At 41.7% G+C, this 12,389-nt stretch overlaps 1 protein-coding gene across 2 annotated transcripts in view; it reads left to right on the forward strand.

Annotated features, from left to right (window-relative positions):
* Positions 1–11,420, forward strand: part of LOC136863975 (titin homolog) — a 1,080,299-nt gene extending 1,068,879 nt beyond the window's left edge. Inside the window, exons 33-34 of one of the 2 annotated variants that reach the window (XM_067140444.2) lie at positions 1,730–1,853; positions 9,352–11,420. In XM_067140444.2, the coding sequence (XP_066996545.2) occupies positions 1,730–1,853; positions 9,352–10,257 (1,030 nt within the window). In that variant the 3' untranslated portion in view covers positions 10,258–11,420. The remainder of the gene's footprint in view (positions 1–1,729; positions 1,854–9,351) is intronic. The other variant, XM_067140445.2, reaches the window with a different exon arrangement.
* Positions 11,421–12,389: the final 969 nt, after the last annotated feature.

Here is a 12,389-nt window from a genome sequence, read left to right on the forward strand (position 1 = left end):
AACGAAGAAATCGGTCCCCAGCTGGCATTTTTTTTTCCTCTCCCTGAATCAGGTCACCGTTTGACATTGTGTAGCATTTGATATCACTGCCACAACCTGCAGATGACTGATAGCGACACTTCGAGCCGCTGTGCCATGTAACGCTGCGTGCATCCTTCCTGCAAGAGTTACTGTATGCATGACTTTTCTGATGGTAAATGCCTTGCCATGTCTTGTGCTCTATCCTGCCTGTGCTGCTTACCAATATGACACCTCGCATAGCACTGACAGACCATGCCGTGTGTCATAATCCACTCCTGTTTGGGGTGCGGTCACAAAGATAACTGCTACAACTGGAGAGTTATGTACTTGACTTCAGTATTCCACCACATTGTCACCAAGGGATAAACAAAACAACCCTGCAAAGCATCTTTTGTGAGCTGCACGCACGCACGCACGCACGCACGCACGCACGCACGCGCGCGCACACACACACACACACACACACACACACACACACAGTGGCCGGAAGTCACGGAAAAGGGAGTTCCATTAGAAAATGTGCTATGTACAACCCCTGAGTGTTGCGGCTAGCTGCGGCATAGCTGAGCAGTTTGTCACAGACACCAGTGTCGTGAAGATGGCAACAAATCACGAGTTAACAAACAAACTTTGAGCGTGGGATGATCATCGGCGCATGGGTCACAGCATTGCGGAGATTACACGCAAATTTGAGTTTCCAAGGTCAACAGTGTCGAGGGTGGATCTCGACGGGCTACTGCGAGTCAGACCACCACCAGTTGAATGTTGGAAGTGAGGAACCCATTTTTACCTGGACTATAAGGAGGCAACTTCACCGCATAGGCTTTACCAGCTGACGACCAACTCGTGTCCCTTCGCTGACACCTCGACACAGAGCTCAACAATATGCATGGTCCTGCAAACATCGGCAATAGACCACGAAACAGTGGCGGTGTGTGGCATGGTCCGATGAATCCTGGTTCCAGTTGTATTGAGCTGATATATATATGCTTTCGTTTCTGAGTGTTCATAATTCAAACTCCTTACATTCCATGCTCTAACTCTGAGAATATCAGTATTCATCTTCCTGATAGTCACCCCTCTCAAGTAGTTCCCAAATGAAAATCCAAATTGAAGATTATTTTAACTCTAGAATATTCTACCTGGAAGGAAGCCATCATCGATACATAATTCCATCATACAAAGAGAGTTGCATGTCCTCAGAAGTTATGGCTTTAGTTTCCTTTTGTTGCATTATCAACATAGATAACTATTAGTTTAATTAATTTCTCCAATTTACCACTTACATTTATGCTTGTTAAATATCAATACACAATGAGTTTTCCACAACACATATGTTATTTCTGTGAATTGAAACTAATATTCCTCATTTTTCTGATTAATGATTTTGAAGACAGATTTTGTGATCTTAAAAAGATAATCATTCTCCCTCATTCAGGTCCTGTTTTGATGGGATGTTTATGGCATCATTCAATCTTCCTTTATCCAAACACCACTGTTCCTCTTTTACTGTGTTCCAATCCAGGTTTCTTCTAATTATACTATGCTCGATTGTTTTCAGCCACCTTAGTCTGGGTCTCTCTCTTGCCTTCCTTCTATCTGGGTCTCCATTGCCTGCTTCTGTATCCTTCCTTCTTCCATCCTCGTAACATGTCCAAACCATCTAAGATTATTTTCTTATGAAGATATTCACTCTTTATTTTCACAGAAAAAGGCTAACTGCCAAAGAATGTCTGCAACACATCTGGCTGGCACAGCATGATGACAGTATGAGCTGTGTCAAGTTAAGCACAGATAAACTGAAGAAGTTCATAATTCGCAGAAAGTGGCAGGTATGTTCACGTTGGACATGGTACTGTAGAATTTGTTGCTTTTTTGTATTCTATTAAACTTGCTGTGTTGAAATACTGTAGTTGTGTTTTATAAGGATGGTCTGTAAGTTGATAGCATTTTTAAAGAATCCAACAAACTGGTGAACTGTAATATGATATGCTAGGTAAGGTGTGCTCCTAATGTTAGCAAATGTGGAGTGCCGTACTAGTATACAATGTGCAGCCTCTATATTATGCTAATGTCTGCTGTAGGAATTGTCAACGAAGTCAAAATTTATTTTGCTTAGGGATAGTATTTTGTTTCCTCTTCCTTTTGGTGTGTACATCTTCTCTATCAACCATTTTTATTCCTTTGAGCAAGTTCAAGGTCATAAATTTTAGTACTGTGACAACAATAACAGAGGAAGATTATCACCCAATCATGTATTCGTATTTTCTCTGAATTGCTTGCTCTGGTGTGTGATTTTCTGTCCTGTTGTCTAGGCCACCCTAAAATGGACAAGAATCAATCAATCAATCAATCTTCAATGATCTACATTTAGGGCTGTTGCCCGGGTGGTAGACTATTTCAAAGAACTTGGAGATTTACAAAACATTTCCCTAGATAAATTACAACCCTAATTAATCTTCTAATAAGTTAATATTTTCCCCAATTTGTCCTGTTGAATTCCAACTTTGTCTTTGCTATCTTTAAAATCTCCAATCAGGCTTAATCGTCTATTAACGTCATTCCACATCGTCACTCAGTTGTCAAATCTGAACATTCTTCTTAGTCGAGCAGTTCATCTCCTTACCTTCAAGTCTTTCCAGTCCAAAATTTGCAAAATTTTCGTAACCCTACTCTTTTGTTGGAAATCACTTGGAACAAATCTTGCTGTTTCCCTTTAAATATTTTCCAGTTCTTGAATAGACTAATTCTGGTGTAGATCCCCTACACTGGACACATACCGTAATTGGGTTCTTTCCAGAGACTTATACACCCTTTCCTTTACATCCTTACTACAACTCCTAAGTACCCTCATTACAATATGAAGAGATCTGTAGCCTTAATTTATAACCTCTTTAATGTGGTTACACAACACTTACCATTTCTTTATATGAAGGTTGAAACTTAAATATTGGCAACACTGGTGTAAACACTCCATGCAACGGAACCTAATAATGATAGCACGTTATTTACATACTTATCCTACCTCTGAACACATGGACTCTCCCTTCCCTCATCATGCAAATGCAAACTGGTGAGAGGAACAGAGGCTCATGTTGGCTGGCGGTCTAAGTTAATGCTGTCACAAGGTTTTCCAAACGGAAACAACGGAGTTGGATAAAGATTGGATGTGCCAGAGGTCATATAGCATGACAGTGTCATCAAGGTCTTCAGGAGGCTTGCAGGGATTGTGCATTGCCTTACAGAACAGTGGCATGGTGGGTAAAAGCCTTCAACAAGGGATGCCAAAGTGTGGCAGACATGCGACGGCCAGATCGTCCTAGTGTCGGTTAAGAAGTGCATGCTCTTGCCACGTTATTGGACACTGATAGACATCGTACAATTTTTGAGCTGGCCCGAGACACCAGATTAGTTCATGCAACTATGCTTCACATTCTGAAGGAATGCCTGGGCATGAGAAAAATTACATCACGATGGTTTCCACATGATTCGACGGAAATGCAGAAATGGTTACAATGCAACTCAGCTCGTAACCACTTGGAGCTCTATGAGAACGAAGGGGAGGCTTTCTTATGCCTATCATTATACTGGATGAGACATGGGCCATATCATGCGAGCCAGAACTGAAACACCCTTTGAACGATTGGTGCCATTAACGGATCACCTTGAAGATCAAAAGTTCATCAGAACCCTAGCATTAAGAAAGTTACGGTTATTCTTGTGTATGACTGTGACGGTATTATCCTAACCCATTATGTTCCTCCACAGCAGACCACCAGTGTGCAGTATTACTGTTCATTTTTGAAATACGACCTGCTACCAGCTGTGAGAAAGAAGCAGCGACACTCTCTGCTGAACTCGCCCATCATTTTGCACAACAACGCTCAGCTGCCGCAAGCTGTGGCTGATCTGTTAGGTATATGGGGCTGGGAATTGCTGTACCATCCACCATACTCCCTGGACTTCAGCATTTGTGACATTGTATTGATTACTAAGATAAAGGAACCACTTTGTGGCATTCGCTTCAGGACTGTTCCAGAGATTCGTCAGGCAGTAGACTGCTCCATTCCAACTTTCAATAAAACAGGCGCTGCTAAAATGTATTCTACACTGACTGACAGAGCAAATGCAACACCAAGAAGGAGTGGTCAGAACTTTATGCCAATTGCAGGGTAGACTGACGTCACTGAGGTATGCTCATGATGTGAAATGCGCCGCTGTGCTGCGCACGTAGCGAACGATAAATGGGACACGGCGTTGGCGAATGGCCCACTTCGTACCGTGATTTCTCAGCCGACAGTCATTGTAGAACGTGTTGTCGTGTGCCACAGGACACGTGTATAGCTAAGAATGCCAGGCCGCCATCAACGGAGGCATTTCCAGCAGACAGATGACTTTACGAGGGGTATGGTGATCGGGCTGAGAAGGGCAGGTTGGTCGCTTCGTCAAATCGCAGCCGATACCCATAGGGATGTGTCCACGGTGCAGCGCCTGTGGCGAAGATGGTTGGCGCAGAGACATGTGGCACGTGCGAGGGGTCCAGGCGCAGCCCGAGTGACGTCAGCACGCGAGGATCGGCGCATCCGCCGCCAAGCGGTGGCAGCCCCGCACGCCACGTCAACCGCCATTCTTCAGCATGTGCAAGACACCCTGGCTGTTCCAATATCGACCAGAACAATTTCCCGTCGATTGGTTGAAGGAGGCCTGCACTCCCGGCATCCGCTCAGAAGACTACCATTGACTCCACAACATAGACGTGCACGCCTGGCATGGTGCCGGGCTAGAGCGACTTGGATGAGGGAATGGCGGAACGTCGTGTTCTCCGATGAGTCACGCTTCTGTTCTGTCAGTGATAGTCACTGCAGACGAGTGTGGCGTCGGCGTGGAGAAAGGTCAAATCCGGCAGTAACTGTGGAGCGCCCTACCGCTAGACAACGCGGCATCATGGTTTGGGGCGCTATTGAGTATGATTCCACGTCACCTCTAGTGCGTATTCAAGGCACGTTAAATGCCCACCGCTATGTGCAGCATGTGCTGCGGCCGGTGGCACTCCCGTACCTTCAGGGGCTGCCCAATGCTCTGTTTCAGCAGGATAATGCCCACCCACACACTGCTCGCATCTCCCAACAGGCTCTACGAGGTGTACAGATGCTTCCGTGGCCAGCGTACTCTCCGGATCTCTCACCAATCGAACACGTGTGGGATCTCATTGGACGCCGTTTGCAAACTCTGCCCCAGCCTCGTACGGACGGCCAACTGTGGCAAATGGTTGACAGAGAATGGAGAACCATCCCTCAGGACACCATCCGCACTCTTATTGACTCTGTACCTCGACGTGTTTCTGCGTGCATCGCCGCTCGTGGTGGTCCTACATCCTACTGAGTCGATGCCGTGCGCATTGTGTAACCTGCATATCGGTTTGAAATAAACATCAATTATTCGTCCGTGCCGTCTCTGTTTTTTCCCCAACTTTCATCCCTTTCGAACCACTCCTCCTTGGTGTTGCATTGTCACTGTCAGTCAGTGTATGACTTCCACATCGCTGGCAATGGATTGTACACAATGCTGGTGACTACTTTGAAGGACAGTAAAACTTAATAACATGTAATCTCTTTTGTATAAGTTGTAATTAAATAGTTGCCACTATTAAGGTTCCAACTCTCATACTAAAACCTAGTTTCTTACAGCACCCTTGAGGTGCTTTCACCTCACCAACACAGTGATTAAAACTAAGAGGACTTTTCTTCTTCGCAAAAATTGCAATCTGGCTCTTCGTCCAACCTGCATGGAACCAAGAGCTTGGCAGAGGAAAGGAGGGGAAGAAAGGTGGTGAAGGTAACTGCTGCTGTGCTGCTCACTTGAGATCTTAATCTGCAATATAGTTAAAACTGCAATGAACCAAGATGAACACTTCCATAAGAACTAGCAAAGTGAACATTCATCCTCTCTCACTCATGCTGCAACACATGGAATCGCCATTATACCATTGTCTGTTGTCAAACTTGCAATGGGGCCGACGACCTTCAATGTTAGGCCCCATTAAACAAGCATCAAGCAAACTTGCAATATTGTCGGTCTATCTGCAGTTGTTCACAATCCTGTAACTTATTAACTACTCTGTACAGCAAAACAATATTCAGTTCTTTACTCATAACATACATATGTAAGAAAGAATACAGGTTCAATAATAATGCCTTTTTCACTCCCCCTCTTAATCATTACAAGATCAGATAATGCTTCACCTAGTCTAATTTTCTGAGTTGTATTTTCAATTAATTTAGCCACCCATCCAACCACACTTTTGTCTAATTCAGTAGCCCTCATTTTAATCAGCAGTCTACCATGATCTACCTATCAAAAGCCTTGGACAGGTCAATAATGATTCAGTCCATTTGACCTCCTGGATCTAAAATATCTGCTATGTCTTGCTGGAATCCCACAAGTTGAGCTTCAGTGGAATAAACTTTCCCTAACCCGAACTGCCTTCTATCAAACCAGTTAGTATTTTCAGGCAGTTAGGGGTGCGCGGCTGTGAGCTTGCATTTGGGAGGTAGTGGGTTCGAACCCCACTGTCGCAAGTCATTCACATTTTCACACCAGGAAAATGCTGTGGCAGTACCTTAAGGGCACAGCTACTTCCTTCCCATTCCTAGCCCTTTCCTAACCCATCGTCGCCATAAGACCCATCTGTGTCCTTGTGACATAAAGCATATTGTAAAAAAAAATAAAAATTTTTGCAGACATGTCTAGTACAATCAGAAAGAATACTTTCCCAGGCCTTGCAAACAACACACGTTAAGCTGACTGACCTGTTATCATCCACTTTGTTTAGCACCATTTCATTTGTATACTGGGGCTGCTACAGCAACTCTCCATTTGGTATAGCTCCTTGATGCAAATTGTAATTGGATAAACATTTCCTATATGACACTGTATCTTAACCAATTGCCTTTATAGTTATATCCCCAGAAATCTTATCAATCCAAGCTGCTTTTCTAGCTTTCAACCTTTGTATCATTTTGTAATTGTCTTTTATCATAGCACAATCATGCCTTTATCGAAGTTCAATAGCTCTATAACTAGTGCCATCTCCTATTTAACTGGTATGTCCTATGTTTTGAAGCATGTCGGCCATACAAGACAACTAACTTACTGAATTACTATCATGGGTGCCCAATTACTGTTTAGTAGTTGGTGTGTTTGGAAAATGAAGATGGGCATTTTTTAAAAGTCAGGACTCTTCTTGTACAGTGTTCTGTTCACAGAAATTGTTCAGCCAGCAAAGTTTACAGATAATTATAGGAACAAATATTAGCCTCTAAATAATATGCTCTATGATATTCAATACTTAAAAGCAAATTTTGGATTTTCCAAGTGATCTCACTTTCTCATTTCTGAGCTTCCACAAATTTCATAGGGCACATGTTATATTAATGTTAAGATTAAGCTCAATTTTGAAACTCCACAGGTCCTTGGCATATCTCAGGTTGTTCTACTAGTAATGCTATTGCTCTTAAGCAAATACGTGGTTGAAAATGCTCAGAGTACAAAGTTGATCATATTTCCATGGAAAATTCTGGCTTGTCCATTCATCTCCCAATATTAATATGGTGTATAGAAAGTAATGTTTGCTTTGACAAACTTAGATTGTTTTTCAGGATATTAAGGCATGTAGACATTTTGAAATTTGTCTAGATTTCAGCTGCACTGTGGTAGCCCTTGTCGAGATAAAATGACACAGGCTGGTGTGCAACCGTACTGATAAAGTATCTGAAGGCTAAGTGATCTACCCCATCCCCCCATCTCTTTCTCTCTTATTATCGTTATTAAAGCCTGTGCTCTATGTCCCGGTGCATTCAAATTTCTGTCGTCTGGCAGAGAACACTGGTCTCCAAACTCTGTTAAAGCAGTTGTCATGTTTCATTATCTCTACAGCTTCTCAGTGAAAATGAAAATCCTAGCCTGTTTCCAGTCGTTCAACCAGGTCAGGAATGGAATGAATGAAGCCCCCATCTAGTGGCGAAGATAGGAATTGTGTCGGTTGCCGAAGCCTGTCTCACTCCTCTGGGGCAATGGTTAATGAATGACAGATGAAATGAAATTATATTGGAGAGTGTTGCTGGAATGAAATATGACAGGGAAAGCTGGAGTAGCTGGAGAAAAACCTGTCCCACCTCCACTTTGTCCAGCACAAATCTCACGAGGAGTGACAGAGATTTGAACCACGGAACCCAGTGGTGAGAGGCCGGCGCGCTGCTGCCTGAGCCATGGAGGCTCTTTCCACAGCTTCTCAGTAAACAGAAACTGATGATGATGGTGTTTGAGTGAGCCAAGCAAATGTCAGTCGGATCTGTACCAAGCTGAACTGGAGCATATCTCCTTGGCTTTATAAGCTAGAGGACAATGCTGAGATCAAGAGGGCTGTTGAGTATCTTTCATGATTTGAGGAGAAAAAAGAAGAGTCAAGTGAGATAAAGGAATTTCTTCCTTACATTCCAGTGATAATGGATAGAACTGGTAAGGTTTTAAAGAGCCGCAACATCAAGACCGCCTTTACAATTATGAAGAAAATATCCCAACATTTACAGTCAGCTAAGGACTCTCGAAATCCTTTCTACAGTACAGGAGTGTACCATATTCCTGTTCATGCAGGAAGGTTGTATTGGCACACCAAATGCAGCATTAACACCAAACTGATGGAACATAAGCGTAATTTTTGTCTCGTCCAACCTGAAAAATCTGCTGTGGTGGAGCGTGTACTCTTCCCTAAATCATGAGGTAAAATTCGAGGAAACCACAATTTTGGCTACAACCTACAGGTATTGCTCTTGTCTCTCCCATAAAGCTGTGGAGATAATGAAATGTACCTACTGTTTCAACAGGAAAGAAGAGAGCCTACAGATTGGCAGAGTTTTGGAGACTGTCTCGCTGCCAGACGATAGAAGTTATAGCGCACTGAGGCGCACTGTGCATGTCTTAGTAACAACATTAAGAGGAAGGAAAGTAGATGGTTGTGCTGCTACCTAACCTTCAGATACTTTAAAAGTACAGGTACACACCAGCCTGATCCATTTCATCTTGATAAGGGTTACCGCACTGTAACTGAAACGTCAAGACTTTCAAAATACCTGCACGACCAAGTATCCCCGAAACAATCAAAGCTTGTCAATTGACATTGGCTGTGAAAGTCTGTACCAATAGTTGGGTTCTTTAAATAATTGTAACACTGTATGTTATGGAGAATAACACTGATTTGTTTGTTTCCTCTTAATACTGGTTTGCTGTGTGCATGATCTAACCTTTGTTTGTGTGATGTAACTTGACATACAGAAAACTGGAAATGCCATACGTGCTCTGGGACGCATGGCAACACTATCAGCGGCCAGTCGTCGCAACTCCAATGCCAGCTCGACGTCCGGCAGTCCCAGGCCCAGTTTATCTGGCGGTGGAGTCTCTCGGATGTCCAGTCTGAACGAGGAGGACCAAGATGATAAGCATGCTAACCATGTCAACGGTTTTCACAGAGAGACTGCAGATGTTCTTACCAAGCCCTCTCGCATGCGTCTGTGTAGTGAACGTAGTGATAGTGGTATCAGCGACTGCTCCAGTATTACCACTCCTGCTCCTCAAATAAACCAGCCATTTTGCCAATGTCCCTTTAAACCATTGCTTGGCAAGAAATTTTCCATTACTGAAGAAGCAGAGTTTACTAATGAGAATGTTAACCAAAAATTTATTAGTGATTTTCATGTTAAAACTGATATCCGTGAGGAATCAGCATTGTTTGATGAAAGTAAAGAGTCAAAACTTGAGAATAGGAAAGCAGATAATGTGACCAAAGTGCCAGTGTCATCGCCTGAGAAAAGTAGAGTAAGTATTTCATTACCTGCAAGTGATAAACCTAATTTGTCATCTTCTTCTTCTCCAGCTAAATGTGTTAAAAAGACAACCAGCTTAAAACAACAGGAATCCATAGACTCAGGTGTTAATGTGGACGTAGGAGGAATTGTTATGAGTAAAGTCAGCAGTTACATGAAGAATTTTCAGCAACAGCAGAAGGCAGAGAGAATTGAAACACCAAAAAAGTTTAGCAAGGAAGTGACCGGTAAAGTATCTATAGCATCCCCTGATCAGGTGTCTGCAAAGAATAAGCCATGCCGCACTAACCCTGCTTTATCAACGTCAAATGAACATAGCACCAATTATCAGAAAGCTATGGCATTCTGGAAGCGGTAGCTGATCATTTAGATATTGTGTATATTTAAAATTGTGTACCTATTTATTATTTTATTTACTGTACTTTAACAAGAACATGATGCTTAAATCTGTTTTAATTATTTCTGATATTAAGCTGATCAGATGATGATGCTGTTGAACTTTTTAAAATGTAGTTAGTATGGTACCTAGTGATTGGTTTTACCGAGACTTTTTATCATGTTAACTTCTGAAATACTCTACCTATTCATGCTCACTGTCAAGAAAGTGTGGCTTTACTTTCTAAGTCCATTTCGGGACTAATCACTCTTGAAAAGTTGGTGTGTTTTTATGAGTTGTAGTCTAGACATTCCTTTGACTCACAATGATAGCCAGCTGGAAGAAATCAGGTTTATATCTAATAAAATTAGGGAACAATCTGTGTATATTAACCTCCAATTAGTAGAGTTCAAGCAAGGCCTCAGTTTAACATACCAACTTTTAAATACCGGTATATATTTTTTATTATGATAGATAGATAAATAAAATCTTGTTTTAGATAAAATTTGAAAGCCTACTTCTAGAAAAATACTGATAAAACTTTTCACATTTCCACTTGAAGATCAATTCACAGGTTAATCAGTACCAGACTAATGATTAAGATGATATATGTAATATGCCCAACTTGTGCCGTTATTGAAATTTGACCAAATTTAAAACGTGTGTACCATATACCTGTATTAGGTTTCTGTTTTCTGAACTCAGAAATAGATTTTAGCTTTAATTTTCGTATGTGCTACATAAGTTATTACTATCTTCATGTGTTTCATGGATAAGTTAATTATATGTACAAAGTAATGAGTTACATGTTTTACTAGTATCTATTCACCCTTTGTTAAGAACAATCTGAATGTACAGTATTTTGAATATTGTTATTAAGGAAAATTCAGTTATTAGGCTAATTAGTGAGAGTTCTGAAAGCTCATGTATTTATATTTTGTGTTTTGCCCTGTGAAAACGGAAGTGATTCTTGCCTTTTTGTATGTTGGGTAGGTTATCGATTTCGGCCTCAGACTTTCCAGTTTTGTGCCTTGCACTGTTAAATTTTATGATGCTACACCTGTTGAAATTATTTTAAAGTTTATTGTATTAATGATATGTAACATGATATGGAATGAGATTTACAAATAAATACATGTACGGACTGTGTGTACGTTTAATATATTGATGATAACCTGCTTGCTTTGCATTCCCGTACCAAATAAAGCCGATTATGTATTGTGATAGTGTATAGTTGAAGAAAAGATTGTGTTTCTGTTCCACCTTTTGCAGAAGTGTATAATGTTTGTAAGGTAAGTACTGTGACAAGAAATATTCATCCAGTGCTATTTGCTTATGCTCCTGGGAAGGAGCATAGGGCCGAAATCAGGTTTCGTCATCTGTTTTTTTGCTGAACAATTCAGTTTAAGTCTCTCCAGCCATAAACCATCTGTAGACTCCTTCTTCCACCAATCTTCTCCGTCTTCTTATGTCTTCCGTTGTATGGCTTGTTTGGAAAAGTTGTCATCAAATCATCACAATATATGTCCAATCCACTGTAATTTCATTTTGTTGATCTACTGCTCAATCAGTAATTGAGGAACTCTGGGAAAGATCACTTCATGCCTGGTCACTGTATGCCTATTATACTTCTAAGACATTTAACTAATGTCTGATCTTTCATCTCAGCTGCTTTGTTACCTTTGAAGTTTCACAGGCATACAAGACAGACTTTAGATTGGGATTAAAGATCTGTATTTTGTTTTTAATACGGAGTTCCTTTTACTTCCATATGGAACAAAACATCATGAAGGCACCCTTAGCTTTGCTTATATGGCTGCCACATCCTGGTCTGCACCTCCATTAGTCGTTATAATGCTTCCCAGATAGCAAAAGCTGTCAACTCTTTTATGGTCTGACCATCAATCTGAAAGGGTACATACAGTGCTGCGATTCCGCAGGTGCATATAGTTACCATCTTTATGTTCACACACACACACACACACACACACACACACACACACACACACACACACACTCGCTCTCTCTCTCGCTCTCTCTCTCGCTCTCTCGCTCTCGCTCTCTCGCTCTCGCTCTCTCGCTCTCGCTCTCTCTCTCTCTCTCTCTCTCCTAAA

Source organism: Anabrus simplex, chromosome 2 (genome assembly GCF_040414725.1).
Source record: "Anabrus simplex isolate iqAnaSimp1 chromosome 2, ASM4041472v1, whole genome shotgun sequence".
NCBI classification, from domain to species: Eukaryota; Metazoa; Arthropoda; class Insecta; order Orthoptera; family Tettigoniidae; genus Anabrus; species Anabrus simplex.